At 37.4% G+C, this 21,625-nt stretch overlaps 1 protein-coding gene across 1 annotated transcript in view; it reads left to right on the top strand.

Moving 5' to 3' along the window:
- The window catches only part of VWA8 (von Willebrand factor A domain containing 8), a 369,324-nt gene that overhangs the window by 246,254 nt on the left and 101,445 nt on the right, over positions 1-21,625 (top strand). The window contains exons 30-37 of the mRNA XM_030882155.2: positions 286-396; positions 1,370-1,434; positions 1,863-1,988; positions 3,324-3,433; positions 4,074-4,228; positions 8,080-8,272; positions 15,450-15,531; positions 19,376-19,580. Coding sequence (XP_030738015.2) covers positions 286-396; positions 1,370-1,434; positions 1,863-1,988; positions 3,324-3,433; positions 4,074-4,228; positions 8,080-8,272; positions 15,450-15,531; positions 19,376-19,580 — 1,047 coding nt within the window. The remainder of the gene's footprint in view (positions 1-285; positions 397-1,369; positions 1,435-1,862; positions 1,989-3,323; positions 3,434-4,073; positions 4,229-8,079; positions 8,273-15,449; positions 15,532-19,375; positions 19,581-21,625) is intronic.

Genomic DNA, 21,625 nt, shown 5'->3' on the forward strand with positions numbered 1-21,625 from the left:
TACAAGGCGATGGTTTTACGATAAAATCTTCAAAGAGAAGATTCTGCATTACATAATTAGAAATATCTTCATTAAACCATCTAATACTTTAAATTCTGTATTAGGGGAAAACATTTAGTGTCTTCATGGTGTCTCTTAAATATTTCAATATTGTCGTCTTCCCTTTGGTTTATTTATCGCTATTCCCTTTATTCCCAGGCTGCCAAGAGGCTGCTGCTAAATTAATTAAATAAATAAATAAATAAATAAACAGGCAAACAAACAAACTGTTCTCTTTATTTCCAGAGCAATGTCATCCTGTTGTTGGATACCACTAGCCAAGCCCTTCATCGTCTCATCTTACCTTCAGAAGAGTTTACACTTAAGAAAACTTCCTGGTGGAACAAGGAGGAAGCTGTAAGAAATACCCAACTTGTCCAGCAAATTGCCAAGGATTTTCCATAGCTTTCTAACCGTAAAAATGCATGCCTGCCCATCCCTTGCGGTGCCTTTTGTTTGCTATAATGCACAAGAGAATTCTCTTATTACTTGTAAATTTTAATATGATACAAATAGGTAGAATACATACATATATAATTCAATATCAGTAGCTTCTTTTTGTATCCATCATAGTCACATGAAGACTTGTCAGGACGCAACTCACAATAATAGGACATCATGAGCCATTTGAGTGTGGTATTCATGACAAATCCCTAACATGCACTTTAATAGTCACTTTAATAGTTTTCCAGTTACGAGTTTATGTTTGGATTTATGTAATGAACCTATGAGTGCAACAGCTGATTACATTTACTAGATAAATAAACGTTTTAGCTTATTAACTAAATTAAACGAGTAAACATTTTGGCTAACCAACGAGAATTTTTTCTGCCATTTAGAAAAAGATAATGGATATAAAATAAGGCTTACCCTCTGCCCTGCACGACAGCATACTTAGGTCTTAAAAGACCACGAAGAAAAGAGATATTTTAAATGTCATAAATATATCCAAATCTAAGAAACAAAATATTTCCTATGTATTTATGCTATGGTACAAATTCCACAGTTAATCACCAGATAGCATGTTTATTTCTAACCAGTATTTGGCATTTTTTTTAATATTCTTTTTTAAAAATATTTATTTATTTATTTGGTTGGACCACCAGGGAAGTCCCCTAAAACATTATTCTAAAGATGTTTTAGTATGCAGTTCACAATTAATTTTGAAATATATTTTAATCTATGTTACCGTAAGAGTCTTGGAGTGGATAAAGAGGTAGCTTCTCAGAGAATTACATGCTGAAGAACTTTATTTAAGGAAAAGCAGCTGAATAGACATGAATGCATCTGACACATTTAAAGTGAATATTTTGTTTTGTTTTGTCTCTAGGAAACTTACAAAATGTGTAAAGAATTTGCACACAAAAACTGGCTAGTATTCTACAAAGAAAAAGGGTGAGCTCTTTGTTGGAGATTTAATCTGGGATCCTTATTGTGTCCATTCTATTTCCTCCTTTAATTATGCTTGTTTATTGTAAAACTAATGTAATAAAATTAGAAATATTTTATTCTAAAAGTATCTTATCCCACATTGCAGAACATTGAAAAACAGACATAAGAAAAGACACTGCCCATAATTCCGTCTACAACCACTACTAGCATGGCCGCTCTCACTTCTTATTTTTAATTCTTATGCATACCTTTATATAGTTTAGAGTTTTATACATCTATTTTCTCAATTAACATTTTTCTATGTTATTATCTAGTCTTAAAAACATTGTTTTTAGGGTTGTATAATATATCATGAAATGACTGTGCCATGGTTACTCAACCAACATCCTCACCATTTCCTTTCAGACAGTTTTCTTTTTTGTTGTTTTCAGGAACACCCTGGCTGTGCTGGATGTTCTAGAAGGGCGAACTCACACCATCTCACTTCCCATCAACCTCCAGACAGTTTTTCTCGTAGCAGAAGACAAATGGCTTCTGGTGGAGAGCAAAACACATCAGTGGGTAGATCTACATAGCACCTCATGGAGTGTGCTCAGTTAGCCAGCATCCTGTCTCAGTTAGCCAGCTCTGTCTTCCTGTGTCTGTCTTTTAACAATTTCTGTATTTGGCAGCATCTCTATAGGTGAAACTTCGAAGAAGAGGGGACGGGAAAATTTAAATAAATTAAATGTAACTTTGCAGAGTAATTATAAAAGTGTTTCAGAAGATGACCTTGAAATTAACAGTGAAAACATAATGACTTTTACAACTGATCTGTATTTCTGTAGGATTTTTCCTGTTAGCACACTGAGAATTCACTGTATTCTTGCCAAACTAGAGATACTTCAAAATAGATTTTTAGTTTATCCTCTCTTCAAAGGGCCACAGTCTCCATCCAAATGCTGTTGCTTTTTTGTAACTTCACAGAATCCACCCCTTAGAAGTTTCTTCTTCATTTTGTCTCGTGTGCTCTTATTTGGTTATGTTTATGTTTGTGTTGCCTCTTCCATTGGACCGTATACTTCTTGATGAAAAGGACATTATGTACACTCGGCATAAGTGGGGTGCACAGTAAATTTTGAGTCACCCTCCCTCATGCATTACACCTACTGGATTCATGCAGATTCTCTGGCCCTCTGCTGACAAGCAGAAGTGACCTGCTGCAAAAGATTCCTGGCTATTTATATATTCCTATATTAGAAATCTTACAGACAAGTAGATCAAGGGGTTTACAGCAGTGAGGGCTTCTGTCCCTTAGCTGGTCACAAATCAGAGGTTGGGCTCCCCCATACTTGCTGATCAGTCATATTAACAGCAGGCTCCATGATAGTACGGATGTGTCTCTTTAGAGTCGCTTTTCTTTTTTTTTTTAATGGCCCTTCCTCTTACAGGAAGTATTGGATTTTCAGTTCACATTTATTACTGCCTTGTTATTATGCACTGCTCTTATACAGTGTTAAGAAGTTATTTTTTTAATTCATGATGAAACTCTGAAACTGCAAATTATACTCAGAATATAAAAAGGAGGCTTTGGGGCTTCCCTGGTGGCGCAGTGGTTGAGAGTCCACCTGCCGATGCCGGGGACACAGCTTCGTGCCCCGATCCGGGAGGATCCCACATGCCGCGGAGCGGCTGGGCTCGTGAGCCCTGGCCGCTGAGCCTGCGCGTCCGGAGCCTATGCTCCACAACGGGAGAGGCCACAACAGTGAGAGGCCCGCGTACCGAAAAAAAAAAAAAAGAAGGAGGCTTTGGCGGGGGCGGGCAGGATATGGGAACTCTGATTTTTCCTAGTCTGGCCTCGTAGTTATTAGAAAAAGAAAGACTTTTCACTTAGATGTTTTGTCTGTTTACAGGAAATATCTTTTAACTAAGCCTGCACACATCGAATCTGAGGACAGTAGGGTTTGCCAGTTGTATGTGCTGAAAGAGGAGCTGCCTAGCACAGGGTTTGGAGTCACACAAGGTAAATACTGTGTTCTGTGTGTTTGTGGCTGTATAGGTACATGCCTGCATACACACTGTCCTCTAGAATCATTTAAGGACAACAATATCAACATGTTAACTTTATACCAAAAAAGAAATCTTAGTCACTACACTAGAAACAGTAAGCAAGAATCTATCGTCTTTTAAATTCTGTCTTTGAATTTTTTAAACTAACAAGTCAGAATGTTTACATATATGTAGGTTCCAAGTCTATTTTAGGATTGCATCATTTCTTTTTTACACAGCCCATCAGTATTTCTACTTTGTTCATCACAGTTTTGGGGGGATGAAAAGTAATTATGAAAAAAATTCTAAAATATACCATTGCTAAGACTGGTTTGGGCCAGTTTCACCTCTTTCTGCAGAGTGCTATTATATTAATCTTGATTGCTAATAAAAATTTGAATTCTTGAATAAATACTTGAAATCACTTTGAGAAGATGCCATGATTGTGAAAACTGAGTTTTCTCAGACAAAAAGCCATGAGTGTAACTGAAAGCGTTTTCTCTTTTTTGATTTGTGCTTTTCTGTTAGAGTTGGTGAGAATGAATCTTGCAAAAATTAATTCCTGGAGCATTTTAGGGGCATATGGTGTTTAACGTTTCTCTGACACTTTTTAGAAACAGACTTCAGCATACCTCATAAAATTTCAAGTCATCAACTATCATCTGAAAATCTGAGTTCAGCTGTGGGACAAAAGATTGCCTCTCCTAACCGAATTCTTGCAGATGAGAATAGTTATGCTACAGTCGTTGTTGGTTTCCCAGATCTCATGGTAAGCATAAATTTCTTAAATGATTGAATAACTATTTCTTCCCCCCGTTTTGGCCTATACTCTATAAGCCTATTTGAGGGGTAATTAAAAACGTAATAATTTTCTGGTAAGCATTTCAGATCAACCTTCTGTTTTCCAGACCAGTCATTAAAAAATTCATTCTATATGGTTTCATTGCTTGTTAAAAATTAACATATACATTGTAGTGCAATTATATAATTTAGTAAAGGAAAACCAGGATTCTCCATACATGGGAGCTCATGTGACAGGTAAATAGTTAACCTACTGACAGTGATTTTATATCATGCTATCTTAATGTGTGCTCATGTCATCTGTCAAGAGGGACAATTTGAGACTAACAAAATAATATTTCTTCCAGAATTTTTTAAAGTGAAATATGTTGGAGTCTCATAACTGTAGGTTAAATTTTTCAACACTCATGAACACCAGTCCACTTTCCACTGAGTTTTGCTCTGATTTATATCTTTGCTGCATCCAGATTATACTATAAATGCTGGTGGTCTCAATTTAATTTGCTTTTAAATGGATCCTTCTGCTGTTATTTACTATTATCTGTAAAGAAGAGGCTATTCATAATTGACTTGAGGTGAAACTAGGTACCATCTTCCCCTGATGGAAATGTGAGAACATGAAATATAAAGGTTATTTCAGCCCAAGTTGCCATCTCATAACCTTAGATGTAACTCCATGTGTTTTGATTAAACATTTAATTTTCATAATTTCCTTTGTAGCTTTTAGGTGGGATGATAGAGTCACTTAAAGATAAAAATATTGGCTCTGCTTAATAGTACACCAGTCTCACCTGCCTCAAAATTTTAATGTAATTAATGAATGATGAGTACTTCAGGGTATAAGACTTTTGAAATCCAAAACCCGGTGGATAATGTGTGGCTTAGGACTTTGCCGTATGTCTTCTTAATTATCAAGTAAAAAACATTTGCTGTGGATTATATATCTGAAAATGAAACATGTTGTTGGAATACGGCATCTACGGCAGCCTTGATTAAGTGAAAGAGTTATGTTTAATATGCTTTCTACAATGTTTGCTGCTATCAGTAGAGAAAATACTGGAGCTACTTTTCTGAAGGTGGAACTGTTTTAAAAATTGATCTTTTGATTGAAGAAATGAGTATAGAAATATAATGTCACTATAAAAAGGTAAGGAAGCTGAGTATAAGGTAATGTTTATATTGACCCTCTAGAAATCCTTTGTAGACTGTAGGACTAGTGACCTTGTTAAATTAAAAGCTGCATCTCCATATTTATTACCCACCGTATCGGAGATGTTCATGAATTTTTGTTTAATGATAGATTAGATCATTCAGTTAGACAGCCTTTCAGCATTTTATGAGAGCAGTCATATTTTTTAGACCCCAACACAAGTCAGGCACTCTACTATTCTAAACCATTTCGTACATGATAATTAATTTTTACAACAATTGCACAAGGTTTTATAGAGAAAGAAACAAAAACAGAGAGGATATATCCCCCAGGCCACAAAGATATTGAATAAGGGATCTGGGATTTGTGCTCAAGGGTGACTGACCCTCAAACTATTAACAAAAGGGCATGTCATCTCTTATTAACTTTTTATAGCATTATCAAAGGCACCTAAATTATTATGAACTTATTATAACTCTCTTAACCTACTACCAGATGGCTACAAAAGCCGACAGCAAGTATCATAGTGAATCCTCAATAGTGAAACGTTAAAAGCATTTGTTTCGATATCAAGAGTAAGACAAGGATACGCACTACCACCACTTCTACTAAACATTGTTCTGAGCGTCTTAGACATGATCCATTAGAAATTTTTTTTAATACCTTGACTTTCCTCAAAATTAAAAACCTCCATTCTGTAAAAAAGACACTGTTAAGAGAATGAAAGGGCAGTCTACAGGCTGGGAGAAAATATTGGCAAATCACATGTCCAACAAAGGACTTGTATCCAAAATATATAAAGATTTCTTAAAACTCAAGAGTAAGAAAATAATCCAGTATAAAAAATGGGCAGAGTGGCCCATTATGAGGTGTCAGAGGTCAGAGGCTGAGCAGATGAGCAAGATATCTGTGGTGTGGGAGGGAGTAACAACTGGCGATTGGGAATCAAGTCCAGCCAGGATGAAGATGGTACCCCATGAAGGGGCAGCCTGGTGTGGGATGTGGGAGCCCGAGTAAGGTGAAGAGCTTGTTGATACATGCGCATAGCTCAGTGTGGGCTATCAGGCCAAGCAGAGTGAGGAGGGCATTGGCCTGGAAGGGAAAGTTAGTGGTGGAGATGGGAGATGAGTCATATACAGTGGGACTGAGCCAAAAAGTAAGTATATGAAGGGTAATGGCGTCTAGGTTTCTCACTGTTAAAGAAGGGCGTTACAGATACAGAAGGAAAGGAAACTAGAGTGAGTCCTATAGTGGTTGGATTGGAATTGTGTGTATCTGGGTGAACTCATGGTTTTCAATGTATTTAAGTAGATATAGAAATAAAATCGGAGGTAAATGTATAAAAAAAAATGGGCAAAAGACTTGAACAGACTCTTTACCAAAGAGGATATATGGATGGTAATTAAGTACATGAAAAGATGTTCAACATCATTAGTCATTAGGGAAATGCAAAATAAAACCACGATGAGATACTACTATTGCCTATTAGAATGGTTTAAAAAAAAAAATAAATAAATACTGACAATACCAAGTACTGACAAGGATGCAATGCAAATGCAACTCTCACACATGTTTATGGAAGAGCAAGGGCAAACAATAACCAAGACATTTCTGAAGAAGAACCAAGAATGAAAAGCAGAGGTAGGGCTTCCCTGGTGGCGCAGTGGTTGAGAGTCCGCCTGCCGATGCAGGGGACACGGGTTCGTGCCCCGGTCCGGGAAGATCCCACATGCCGCGGAGTGGCTGGGCCCGTGAGCCATGGCCACTGAGCCTTCGCGTCCGGAGCCTGTGCTCCGCAATGGGACACGCCACAACAGTGAGAGGCCCGCGTACCGCAAAAAAAAAAAAAAAAAAAAGCAGAGGTACTTGCCCTACTAAATTTCAAGGCTTATTATAAAGCTTTAGTAACTAAGACCGCATGGTATTGGCCTAGGGGTAGAAAAATATACAGTAGAACAGAATGGAATGCCCAGAAACAGCTGCCTACATACATGAAACTTTTCTGATAACAGTGCTGATCAGTGGGCAAAGGTTAATGATATTTGAACAATTAGCTATCCATGTGAAAAAAAGATAAGCATGGAGCCCTGCCTCATACCACTCACAGAAATAAACTCCTGAGGGGTTAAGGAACTAAATGTGAAAGGCAAAACTTCAAAATGTTTAACAAATACATAGGAGAATATCTGTGATCTTGGAGTAGAGAAGGATAAATAGATATGTGGTAAAAATTTTAAGTAAAGCAAGAGAAAATAACACAAAATTTCAGAAGAATTGAAATCTAGGGAATATGAAAGAGAGGTGATTGAAAAGGGGCCTTCCAGGGGCTTGAGAAATACTGGTAATACTATTCCTTATGCCAGATAGTGGATGCTATAGTATATTTATTTATAGTTACTTAAATTACCTGTATTATTATATTCCCTCTTTTTAGCTATAATTCAAGATAAAAAATGTGTTGCATATTTCACACTTGTCTGAAAATTATGATTATTGATGAAGCAGCTCTCTTCTGTACCAAATTCAAAAAGGTTAAGGAATAATTTGATTTTCTTATATTTGTGAAATACAAGTTTACCACTGGTATCTCCTTAAAGGACTGCATTGTAAAAGTTGTGAATGTACTTTATAATACTTCAGTGCTTGAATTTCTCTCCTTTTTTTTTTAGTCACCTAGTGAAGTTTATTCTTGGAAAAGGCCAACGTCTTTGCATAAATCGAGGGTCACTGATACATTCTATGGAGGGAAGAAGAAAATTGGAACTCCAAAGCAGAGCAATTGTGTGACGCTTTTGGATACTAATCAGATAGTCAGGATTTTGCCCCCAGGAGAAGTCCCTCTAAAAGATATCTACCCAAGAGGTAAGAAACTTACCAATTCCTATTTTATCAAGCTAGTCAAAGGTAGTTTGGTTTTGGTAGGGATATTTAACTTATCATTATCATTTTATATTTATGAATATGAATAATTTTAACAGGGTTTAGTAACTAAAAAGACCTATATGTGCTCAGAAGGGTTTCACTAAACTTCTCATAGGAGTTTAAGACTTTTGCCTTAAACTCCTGTGTCTAAAGGCCAGGGACTTATGCAGCCTGATTCACTTACCAGTGCTCTGAAAGTCAACTTATGTTTATTACTGCATATCTTATGCCAGGTCCTGTGCTGATCACTTTTCCTTGTATAAATTCATTTAATCATCAAATTCCCATTCTATCATTAATGTACTCTCAAGTTTATATGCAGGGAAACTGACTGAGAGGTAAAGTAACTTGCTGGGGTTCTCCCCAGCCGTGGTCAGCAGAGCCCAGATTTGCACCAAAGTCTTCCAACCCAAGGCCACAGCTACGCTTACTGAACCACACTGGCTTTCATCATAAAGGATAATTATAAAAATTTTTGATCATCGAGCCACTGATTATTATTTGCATCATAGTGGTAGTAATATTGTCCTGTGTTTACATTCATTATATTAGTGTGGACTTCATAAATATAATACTAAACACATTATAATAATCTGTTACTGGGTTTGAAAAGTCCTGGTTATATGATAATGTTAGAATTAGTTCCTTCCAAATAAATCACCATTTCCTTAGAATGTTTTTTATGGTAGAAGAGGCAGGTGAATACACTGACAATTGCAGTGCAGTGCTATAGGCATATTCACAAGGTGATATATAAACACAAAGGAGGAGCTTACAAGCCAGGCTTGTGATTCCGAGCTGACTCTTGAAAGATGAATGGGAGGGAATCGGATGAAGGAATTGTTCCAAGAAGAGAAAACCCCATGAGAAAGGTACAGAGGCATTACAGAGCACTCCAGGAGTTACAAGAAATTCTATACCAGAATTCAGTGCACCTTCATCCACCCAGAAACCAGTGGGTCAGCCCTGATGCTTCTCCCTCACCCTCCACATCATCATCAACCACCATGTCCTTTTGATACAACCTTAATATACCGTACATCCACCCACTTGTCTACAGTTGAGCTGCCAACATCCAAATCACCGCCATCTTGAACTGGAACGCTGCAGTAGCCCTCTGACAGAGTTCCCTCTTCCATTTTTCCCCCACCCCCCATTCTCCACACATCAGACAGAGTGTTCTTATTTAAGTATTTTATTGTTCTCATTTGTTCTTATTAGGGACCAGTTACACAGAGTAAAATTCATCCTTTTTAGTGTGTGGTGCTGTGAGTTTGACAAATACATACAGTTGTGTAACCATCACCATAACTGACAGAGAACAGTTCCATCTCCCCAAACACCTCCCCTGTGCCACTCTGCCATCAAGCCTTCTGCCTTCCCCCAGACCCCCACTGATCTGATTTCTGTCCTTATTGATTTGCCTTTTCCAGAATGTCATATAAATGGAATCACACAGTATGTGGTCTTTTGAGTCTGGTGTCTTTCACTTACTATTATGTATTTGAGAATCATATATGTTATGTGTACCAATTGTTTGTTCCTTTTTATTGCTGAGTAGTAGTCCATTGCGTGGATATACCACAGTTTGCTTATCCATTCACAAGTTGATAGATATTTGTATAGTTTCCAGTTCTGGACAATAATTAATGAGGCAGCTATGAACATGTTTGCACAGATTTTTAAGTGAACATAAATTTTTGCTTCACTTGGGTAAATATGTAGGAATGGCATTTTTATGTCATATGATAAAACTGCCCAACTGGTTTCCAGAAGAGCAATACCATTTTGCATTCCTGTCAGCAATGGTGAAAGTTCCAGTTGCTCTGCCACCTTTTCAGTGCTTGGTATTGTCAGTTTTTCACCATTCTAGCAGGTGTGTAGTGATAGCTCATTATGATTTTAATTTGCATTTTCCCTAGTGCCAAATGATGTTGAGCATCTTTTCATAGCTATCTTCTTTAGTGAAACGTCTCTTCAAATCTTTTCCCACTTTCTGAATTGGATTACTTGCTTTCTTTTTAATGATTTTTGAGTGTTCTTTATATATTCTAGATATAAGTCCAATATCGGATACATGCTTTCCAAACATTTTCTCCCATTTTGGTGAAGGGCCAAATCTCTCATGTTTTCTTCTAGAAATATCATATTTCTAGATTTTACACTTAGGTTTGTACTCCACTTTGAGTTAATTTTCTTATATGGCGCAAGGTGTGGATTGAGACTCATCGTTTTGCGTGGGGATAGTCAATTGTTCCAGTACCATTTGCTGAAAAGATTGTCCTTTTTCTATTCAGTTGTCTTTGGACCTCTTCAGAAAATCAACTGACCACGTATGTGAGTCTGTTTATGGATTTTTGTTTGTGTTCCATTCATCTACATTGTGTTGGCCAAAAAGTTCGTTCGGGCTTTTCCATAACACCTTCCATAAGATGATACGGAAAAACCCAAACGAACTTTTTGGCCAACACAATATGTGTCTATCCTTTCACTAATACCAGACTCTCTAGATAAAGCAGAGAATCTTTGTCATCATCCACACTTCATTCATTTTCACTGCTGTACATACAGCACAGTCAGTTTATTCATCTGTTCTCTATTGGTACATGTTTACGTTCTTTACAATTTTTTGCTATTACAAGTATTCTTGTACCAGTCTCCTTGTGTATATGTGGGGAGTCTGTAGGGTATATATCTAAGAGTGAAATTACCAAATTGTTACCCAAAGTTATTGTTCCAGCAGCATAAAAGATGAGGCTACTCTCCATCCCCATCTTCTCTTGCAAAGGTCAGACCTTTTATTGTGCACATCCTTGATTTCTAGTAAGTTTGAGTATCTTTTTATATGTTGCGATTTACTCTTCTGAAAATTGCCTGTTTATATATTTTTGCCATTTTTCTCTTGGTTGCTAGGAGTTTCATTTATCCTCATTTTTTAAGGTAATGTTCCTTAAATATTCCAAATGTATAGAAAGTGCTTAGGTTAGTGTCTGACAGAAAGGAATAATTTTTTTTAATACATTTATTTATTTATTTTTGGCTGCACTGGGTATTCGTTGCTGCGCACAGGCTTTCTCTAGTTGCGGCGAGCAGGGGCTACTCTTCGTTGCAGTGCGTGGGCTTCTTATTGCGGTGGCTTCTCTTGTTGCAGAGCACGGGCTCTAGGTGTATGGGCTTAGTTGCTCCGCGGCATGGGGAATCTTCCTGGACCAGGGCTCGAACCTGTGTTCCCTGCATTGGCAGGCAGACTCTTAACCACTGCACCACCATGGAAGCCCAGGAATAATTTTTTAAATGTGGGCTATAAAAAAAAAAAAAAAGAAAATCCTAAGAGAATGGTAAAGGGAGATCTCAGGATGCTAGCTGTGCACAGGCCTAGGAATCAACCAGATTCCTAGGATTAGAAAAGTTGAGAAGATTTCAGGAGAGATGCCTCCAAGAAAGTGAAGTTGATAAACCCAACTATTTGAACACATTAAGAAATTTTGACATAGGGAAAACTTCGAGGATGAATTTGTGCTAGGTACGTAAAAAAGTAAACCAACAACAAAGCATGATTATTAACTCCATGAAAAGAAAAAGCAATAATGCTATGATAAGACACAGCTCAGCTGTAAAGAGCATTTATATAATCATAACAACATAAGTGCTGGATGTTAATCGAATGAAAAATTTTCATATAAATGTACCGGGGGATGGGAAAAATGAGGTGGTAGGCAGGGGGAGGGGTATGTGAAGAGTTAAACTCTCATCTTACATGGTGAGAAGTCAATAAATAATGCCTAAAACTAAAACATGAAGACAGCACCATAAGGATGAAGGTGAATACCAAAGAAACGGCTTTGAAAAGTTGAAAGCATCTCGGGGAGCAGAACATGAGGGGTGAGAGGAGGAAGGTCAAGGCTGATGATTTTTTCCTTCCGTCTGTTTGACTCTTTAATCTATGTGCCTATAGATCTCTAATGATAATTCAAGCTAAATTAATCTTTTTAAAGTAAATAGAATCCCACCACCTGATTAGTCAGGAACTAATGCACATCAGCCCTTTATTAAAGAAATCAATAGCAATTGTAAAGGCTACTCTCCTGGTGGCTTTTAGAGAGATGGTATAAATTGTGGTTAATGCAGATGGGGAGAGATTTACTTCTTTCTTCCAATCATGTTCCTTCTAGTTAAACGTTAGCTTTTTTTTTTTTTTTTACTTTAAATCATAGGCCTCAGCTCTTTAAATACAAAATAATGACTCTTGATTGAAAGCAGTGTACTGTTTTCTGAACTTTGAGTAAATTCAAAGATTTGGTATCAGCACAATCTCAGGGCACACATCACTCTTTTAATCTGTGAATACAGAAGTGCATTTAACCTAGTAGTTAACAGAAGTACATCAAATTACATTGCTTGAAGGAGTGAGTTTTTTATATAATTTCATCTTCCCTCTGAAAATGCTCTTGGTTACTTTGTCTGACGGTTTTTATACCCCCTCCTAACCTTCGCACTGTGCGTCTAAGCTGTCCCCACTCTATATGGGAACCGCGCACTAAATGCTGCAGCAGTGACTTCCCTTTAATCATTAGTGAACTAATCCTGAAATATTTATACCTCTCTTCGAAATCCACCTGGATTATAAATGTAATGGAAATTTACTGAACCGCCATCCTCTCTACAGTTTTGAAACATTTAAAATGGATAGACAAGGATTTGGCTAAGTTTGGAGGGAAATCTGGCCACAGTTTTCACTTCCTTAATTCAATCATGTATTCTGAGCTGATTTATTTTCAAATCCGGAAATATCAATTCTGATTATTTTTCAAGCCTTGCCATTACCACCATCACTACCACCACCCTTAAAGTGCTTTATAGCCACAAATTGCCTTTTCTGATACGTGAAAATATGTTTTAGCACAAGGAATAAAATTCTTGCTTTCTCCTTCCTGAAATAGACACAACCATTATTGCATTTTCTCATCCTCTTTATGCCATGGAATTAACTTTGCACACTGAAAAAAAAGAAAGAAAGAAAGAAAGCTGTAGAAAGAAAGATACTTAAAATGTGTTGGCTTACTTTGCTTTCTCAGGCAGTCTAAAAGCACTGGTGGCGGTAGCTCAGTCTAATACTACTACTTGTGAAGAGGAGAATGCGTCTAAGTGGCAGGCCAGATGCAGCTGGCTAGCTAGGCAGCGCTAGTGATCCCAACCGCTTCAGTAACTCATCATTTTTGGCAAAGAACCAGGGTCTATAAGTAATTCAACCCACTTCAGTTAGGTGCTAGCCGCAGGAACTGTCAAAAATGATATATGGTGCAAAACTTTGTCCAAGACTGACCTTATATCCCAGGCAACGTTTCCAATGCAGGCGGTGCATGACTTACGATAAGCATGTTGGCTTTGTACAAATGGCTATCTGAGGATGGCCAATTCAGCTGGGTGGTCGGGTTACCATAGTAACTCTCCTTCCTTACTCTCTGCTGTCCGTGGACATCACTTTCCCTTCCTCCTGCCCCCTTTTGCCCTCTGGGACCACTCCGTGCCTAGCTCTGCAGCTCATACCTGGCCCCAGGGCTGTGATTCCCACCCTAGAATCCTTTCGAAGTCCCTAAAGGCTCACAATGATTTAAAAAAAAAAAAGGAGCTTTCCTCTTTATGCTGTGGGCTCCTCAGACAAGGCAGGAACCACACACATCTCTTTCCTGTGTATCCCCAATGCTTCGTATAGTGTCTGGTGCAAAGTAAGCTCGATCACGTTTGTTGAATAAATAAGAGATATATTGAGGTTTTCAGATAGCCTACTCAAAAAACTTCAGCTGCAAACATGAAATTAAAATGCCAAGTTTCTTATTTTTTGTAAACTACATTGGATAAATTCAATGGGGACATTCCGGATATCTCATTCTAATCAGAAATTATAATAAGAGGTAGACAACAGACAAAATTCTTTAAGAGTATGGGTTCTTTGTAGGGGGATTTTTTTTTTTTAAAGAGACATTGGTGGCCAAGATTTTGTAAAATAAGGCATTTTTAAATTGCTGCCCTACGGTCAGCTCAGGTAGGATCTTTGTGGAGCGGTGGGCAGAGCAGAGATCTTAAAGCCAGAAGAAAGGCCTGGTTTTGAAAGCCTTCTCTGTCTATCACTCTCCAGGCAAGTCCCATTATTGCACCACCTCTGTTAAGTCTCTACTTCCTCATCTCTCAAACAGGAATCCAAGGTCTTTGTTGTTGTCAGTGTTAAAAACACTATCTACAAAGACTAAGCAGTGTTCCTGATGCAGTGTTCCTGACACAGTGGTGGCAGCTGGTGATGACGAGCATGGTGGTGGTACTCAGGGCTTTGGGGAAAAAGTCAATAAACGCCTGGAATTTGCTGGGAAACAACTCTAGAATTGGAGTTGAGGACTCTGTCCCCCCATATCTCATCACCCTCTCCTTCCCCGCCTTTTCATATTCTTCATGACCCAGAGTCCTCGCCCCACTGCTCAGTCCTCACCTCACCTTTTCTTGTCTTGAAGGGTCCTAATAATAACAGCCACTGTGGGTGGAGCAACTACTAATTGGGTGCAAATAATGTTTATGATGCTCAGATGCTGTCGTTACCCCCATTTTACAAATGGTGAAGGCAGGTCTCAGAGAACTAACTTGGCCAGCGTAAAACATAGTTAGGAAATATCAGAGCCAGGATTTTCTACCAGGCCAGTCCAGTTTCAAAGTAGGTGCTGATTCCACTGTGTTATACCGTCGTCATTGTGATTTCCTGGGAAGGAAAAAGAGAATTCAAATGATGAAATATTTTCAAATAAACTGTAAGTGCTAAAATAAAACATTGACCCATTTGGGGAAGCTATCAAAGAAAATGAAAGGAATTTAGGTAATGCTCTTGACAGTAAAGAATCACTAACATGCATCTATTTCACAGTCTCTGTAGTTCCCTGACAAAAACATAATTCTGAGAGTCTAGCCTCAAGGCTGGAATTGGCCAGCGCAGGACCTTGTCAAGTGGGTCCCAGAGTTCTGCTCTACGCTCTAAACTTCATTCCACTTTTAGCAGCATCCATGCTTTCTTTAGGTCCTATTTTTGTATCATGCAGTAATTTAACCCTCGGCTCATGTCTTGACTTGTTTGCAGATGTTATCCCTCCACAAACAGCTGGTTATATAGAAGTCACTGATCTCCAATCAAAGAGACTCCGATACATCCCTATTCCTGGGTAATCTGTTTTCACCTTTGTTCTTAGCTTGTGTGTCAGATTAAAAAAATGAGTGAATTCTTATCGTGTACTCTGAATAAATGTGTGCTTTTTGCTTCCTTAAATAGCAAGCTCTTTTTTGGTTTTTTCAATTACAGTTGGTTTATATCTTGCTGTCCTGCATTCCTTTTTTTTTTTTGGGCCATGCCGCACGGCATGCGGGATCTTAGTTCCCTGACCAGGGATCAAACCCATGCCCCCTGCAGTGGAAGCACAGTGTCTTAACCACTGGACTGCCAGGGAAGTCCCTGTTCTGCATTCTTTACTGCCATTTTTATTTTCATTCTGGAAAAATGTTCAAATGTTACCTAGATATAAGTCTAACAGCCTTCAAGCCTTCATTTTTCCTTTTTGATCTGTCCTAATGATAAATTTTTTTGAAACAGCATTTTTTAGTACAGCAAAACTCTTCATATTTATTAACTCCGTATATTAGTTTTCTGAGGTAAATGTATTCAAGATGTCAAAGGAATTTAAATAGCATTGGTTTAATATTGTTTTTAAATATGTAACTGAGCATCTACCATTGTGAAGGCTGTACAGTAGCCAAAGGATTCCAGAGATTTGGAATGGAGCTCGTTACCACTGGCTGCCTTTATTACTGTTCAGCAGTGGAAGCAAAGCATTCGAACTAACTAGACTAAGGGTATAAAAGGAGAAGCGATGATGCTCCATCTCTCCCTTGACAGACACATGTGTCCTCACCTGTAGCCCATCCCTTTCTGGATGCATCCATGCCCGATCTCCCTTTCTCATCCTAAGCGTGTGCCTGCTTTTGTATAGACTGATGTACATCCCCTCCTAACATGTACTCCCTCACAGGCAACTGAGGCCTCACAACACAGTGGTTAAAGGCTCACCCAAAATCCTGGGGAAAGGAGCCTGGAGAGGCTTCCAATGTCAGAGGAAGGCCAGCTACCCCTGTCAGTCACCCAGACGTCACCAGACCTCCTGTTGACCCACGCCTCCAACTCCCAGGAGAAAATTGCTCAGCGTGACAGTACAAAATAACTCAGAAACACAGTTTCATTTCTTAGGACCTTTTAGGCAGGTCCGAGAAATATGAAGAATAAAAGTATTATCCAAAGAAATAGATTTACTTGTTCCAACATATATAAGAATGTCTTCCTGGAACATCTTAATGTGTCAGTTTAATGAAAAATAGCTTTTCGTCATTTGGGGGAATTTCTTATTCCATTGTATGTTCATTAAAACATACTATTAGGGCTTCCCTGGTGGCGCAGTGGTTGAGAGCCCGCCTGCCGATGCAGGGGTGCGGGTTCATGCCCCGGTCCGGGAAGATCCCACATGCCGCGGAGCGGCTGGGCCCGTGAGCCATGGCCGCTGAGCCTGCGCGTCCGGAGCCTGTGCTCTGCAACGGGAGAGGCCGCAACAGTGAGAGACCCGCGTACCGCAGAAAAAAAAACACATACTATTAGTTCAAGTAGCAAAAGAAAAGAACACCTTTTTTTTTTACATTTCTAAAGCATGATGATTTTTTTCAATATTTCTCTTAATTTCTCCCTAATTGACCCTAGCTTTTTATTTCAGTGCTTTTCTCTGTTAACTTTCTGTATGAACCATATGTTATACCTGCCATAGAAGTAACATCTGGAAGGGCAGCTATATATATTCAGCCAGTGCCAGCTGATCACCATACTTCATTCATTTAGTGCTGTGCTGTCCAATAGAAATAGAATGTCAGCCATATATGTAATTTTATGTTCTTAGTAGTCACATTAGAAAAGTAAAAAAAGAAACAGGTGAAATTACCTTTAATAGTGTTTTATTTAACCCATTATATTTAAAGTATTACTGTTTTGAAATGTATTTAATATAAACATTTTAATAATACTTGACATTCCTTTTTTCTTCTGCATCTTTGAAACCCAGTATGTATTTTACATTTACAGAACATCTCAATTTGGACTTGCCATATTTCAAATGCCATGTGGTTTAGAGTCTGTTCATTATCAGTATATCCTGAGTTTCTCTTGAGATTAACTATTGCCGTTTTTGGCATATATGTAATCCAAGGGAACAACCCATCTGGATTTCAGTTTTGTTGCTGGTTGCTTAAATTTAGTATTTTGCTAGATAGCAGGAATTTTCCATTTGATGGCTAACTTCCAATAATAGAAAACACAGTAAAACTATATGTGACTGCAGGGCCAAAATGAATACATCACTTTCACTCTCAGTAAAATGTGAGTATTATTCCTCAAATTTTTGTATTATTTGCATTTGTAAAATGATACTACTTAGCTCTGATATACAGGAGTATATAAATCTGGGCTTCACTCTACTATAATTCTATGTATTCCTTAAAGACTTTGTTATCATATATAAAGGGAATGTGCATTTTTTTTAAAAAGGTGAAGAAGAGATTCTAGACCTGGTGTGCAAGTTGTAGCAAATATGTGATATCTTCAAGCACATTTTTGACATACTGAAGAAATTGCCCCTGTAAGTTTAAAGTTTCATGGTGGAGAGTTAAATAAGCAACCAGTAGGTACTGTGCTCAATAGAATCGTTCATCTTGAGCACTTGTGGCAGAGTTTTAAACATCGTAGGTGGAGAAATTTCATTACTCTGAGTACCCTTTTACTTCACCATCTGTACCTACTAATGCTTTTCCTAAGGCAAATATTTTTTGAGAGAGCACCATGAGATGAATCCTGTATTATATCAAATGTTATCTTCGTTGAGTCCTTCTAGTAGTTCTGAAACACTTCTTCCATCCTACTGTTTTTGTTCTCTTCATATAAACATTTTCTAAGACTTCCATGTTCCACAACGGCTGGCTTTGTCACTCTGTGTTTAGTATCTACTAAGGCAGACTGATAAAAAGGCTAAAGTCGCCTTGATCTATTCTTTAGTCTATTATAAGAATTTACCCACTATGTAGTAGTGTTGTGGTTTTAACAGATCTACATTGATAGTGTATTATGTTTTTATTATCTGTTAGATCATCCCTTTAGACCATTTATTTCATACAGAAAATATCAGATGTATTTAGAGAGCCAACACTGGTAATTAGAATTTATAGTCTGTGTTTCTTTTGTGTAGTGAAAGCTATACTGAGGTAAAGGAAGTGTGCAGTTGACTCTTATAGATGAAAGTTGCATTCCTAGAAATGACTATTTCTGATATATAATATCAGAAATAGGTATATGTATGAAATATATAATACAAGAAATATATAAATTCTTTATTATAAATCCTTATAACTTTCTAAGTTAGAAAAGGCAAAATATTAAATATAAATGCAATTAAAGCACATAAACAAGACATTAGTTTCAGCACTGACCTTAGACCCCTAAGGAGTGTGTCCAGCGCTGAGGGTATGTGAGGTGTCAGTTGGTGTAGAGTTTCTTTCTTCCTGACAGTGAAGGCTAATGTCATCCAGGATCTACAAATACAGGAATATGTAAATAACCAGTAAATAACTATGTATTTTTTCCTTACATGTGGATCTGTTGGTATCTTATCTTTTAATTGTGCTTACTATTAGAATGTTTTTTTTAAAGCATTACTTTTCTTACTGAAGTATAGTTAATTTACAGTGTTGCGTTAGTTTCAAGTGTAAGCAAAGTGATTCACGTATACATATATATATATTCTTTTTCAGATTCTTTTCCATTATAGGTTATTACAAGATATTGAGCATAGTTCCCTGTGCTGTACAGTAGGTCCGTGTTGTTTAACTATGAGAATTCTTTGTAGGAAGTTTAATGAACCTAAATCAGGTTAAACTAACTTCATTACCTGGACTTCACTGGTTGAACACTGATTTCTTTTGCAGATCAGACTCTCTCTCACCATATACCACGTGGCTATCTACTATCTCGGACACAGATGCACTGCTGGCTGAGTGGGGCAAAGGTGGCGTTGTCACTGTTGACATGGGAGGTCGCATCCGGCTTTGGGAAACTGGACTGGAACATCTGCAGCGGTCACTCATGGAATGGAGAAACATGATTGGACAAGAAGGTGACAGACTTATGCAGGTACCATTTGAATTGACCTTACCTCTTAAGGGTACACATTCAGTTATAAATTCATTCATTTAGTCGCAAATGCCACAGTCGTGGAAACTCCCGGCCCAGTGACTCAAATGTAGTTTACTTAAATAGCTAAAATAATTTTGGGACTCATAACAGAAAAAGACAGATCTATCCTTCTAGATAGTTAAAAAGTAAAAATGTGCCTTTTTTGTCTGTCAGTGCTTAAATATATAGGTTCCTCACCTCACAACATGCAAATACAATTATCAACTTTTATTTTTTAACCTTAAGCATTAATCAGTTTCCAGCACCACCTTTGCATCTGTTCTCACTTCTGCCATTGTCGTCAGCATCGCCCCATGCTACCAAGGAAACAGAAATACTGAGCATCTAAAACGCAGCGCATTAGTATAAGGCCAAAACGTTTAGACTAGAGAAGATAAGAAGAATTATGCATCCAATAGAGATGTGTTTTTACCAACCTCCTTATTTCCAGAGAATGGAAGTTTAGCAGTCATAATAAGTAGACCCAACCCTGCACTAGCAAGAAATATGGGAACAGGTCACCACAGAGGGAGGAAGCTCCACAGCTCCAGAAATGGCTCAGTCACCAGCTAATCTAGTTGCTGTCTGGAACTAATGTGAGCAGTGAGGAACGCTGTGTACCCATAAATGCTAAACCGAATTGTAAAAGGATTTATTTTATTTGTAATTTATTTATTTTAACCTTCAGAGGAAAACTTCTTTGTTTACATTTCATTTTTATCCAGCAAAAAGAAAGGTAGGTTCCTGCCAACTGTGTTGCTCTTGTAAAGAACCAGTTAACAAGATAAGAAATTTCTACAAACTACTCCATTGATATCTGATTAATAGTTACTATTTTCTGTGGTTATTTTTGTGATATTCCTTACAGGAGAAATATATGTGTGTGTGTGTGTGTGTGTGTGTGTGTGTGTGTATGTGTATTTGTAAATGAGTAATACATATTCCTAGATTATAGGAACATCTTGAAAATCGCAAACCAATATAGGCCAGCAGCCCCAAATCCTTTTGAAAGGGTATGAGTATATTAATTTAATTAAGCTAAAACAAATGTATTACTCTAAAATAAACATGTCATTAAGTGCAGTGGATCTATCATAGTAACAGACTGAATGTTGGTCACTATCCATGACAGTAATTAGAAAATTAATTAACTGTGGTTCTGCTTCTTTCATTATTCTGAAGATTAGTTTCTTCTCCCTTTGAATTAAGCTCCTCTTTTCATTACAGTAATTGATGCCTAATAGTAAATACTATTGTGTTTGAATTTCTTATATTTTATTTCAATTTCTCATGTGTTATAACAAGGTTATAACAATTAAGTTTATCTTTCACAACAGAACTTTTAAAAGGAGTGTCACTCATGATTTTGATAACGGGTCTTCACTGGTACAAAAATTAACCCCTGTTTGTATTTTAACCATGTAACTCTCCTCTTCCCAGTGACTTTCCTGCCTCTGTTGTACATCGCTGTATCTCCAGCCCTTAGCATGATGATTGGTACACAGTAGACAGATATGCTTGTTTATACTCATATATACGAAATTGAAGCTTTTTGACAACAAATGGATTCTTTTAACTGTCTCAGTTTATCAGTTGTAACTGAATAAGTATTGAATGAATATATATAGTTTCTAAGTTAGAAATGAACAGAAATATAGTATCTAACATCTCAAAAATAATCAAAATACTCTGCTATATTATACAAGGCAGTATCTGATCCTTCTACAAACCAAACATTTTCTAGGAAATGTGTAACTTTATGTCTCCAGTTCAAAGTGCAGCTATAATAGAAATAACTTATTCAGTAATAAAGTTACATAATTCAGAATTGAATGATAGTTCCATTTGTAAAATTAGAACATTAGAATGTTATCTAACATTCTCCTTCCATCTCTGATGTTTCTTGATCCATTTTGTTGATATTGAAAATATACACTTACACACATACTCAAACTTTGGAGCAAATTATGAGCATATATCTTTATGTCTAAACAGACAGAATT

Source organism: Globicephala melas, chromosome 18 (genome assembly GCF_963455315.2).
Source record: "Globicephala melas chromosome 18, mGloMel1.2, whole genome shotgun sequence".
NCBI classification, from domain to species: Eukaryota; Metazoa; Chordata; class Mammalia; order Artiodactyla; family Delphinidae; genus Globicephala; species Globicephala melas.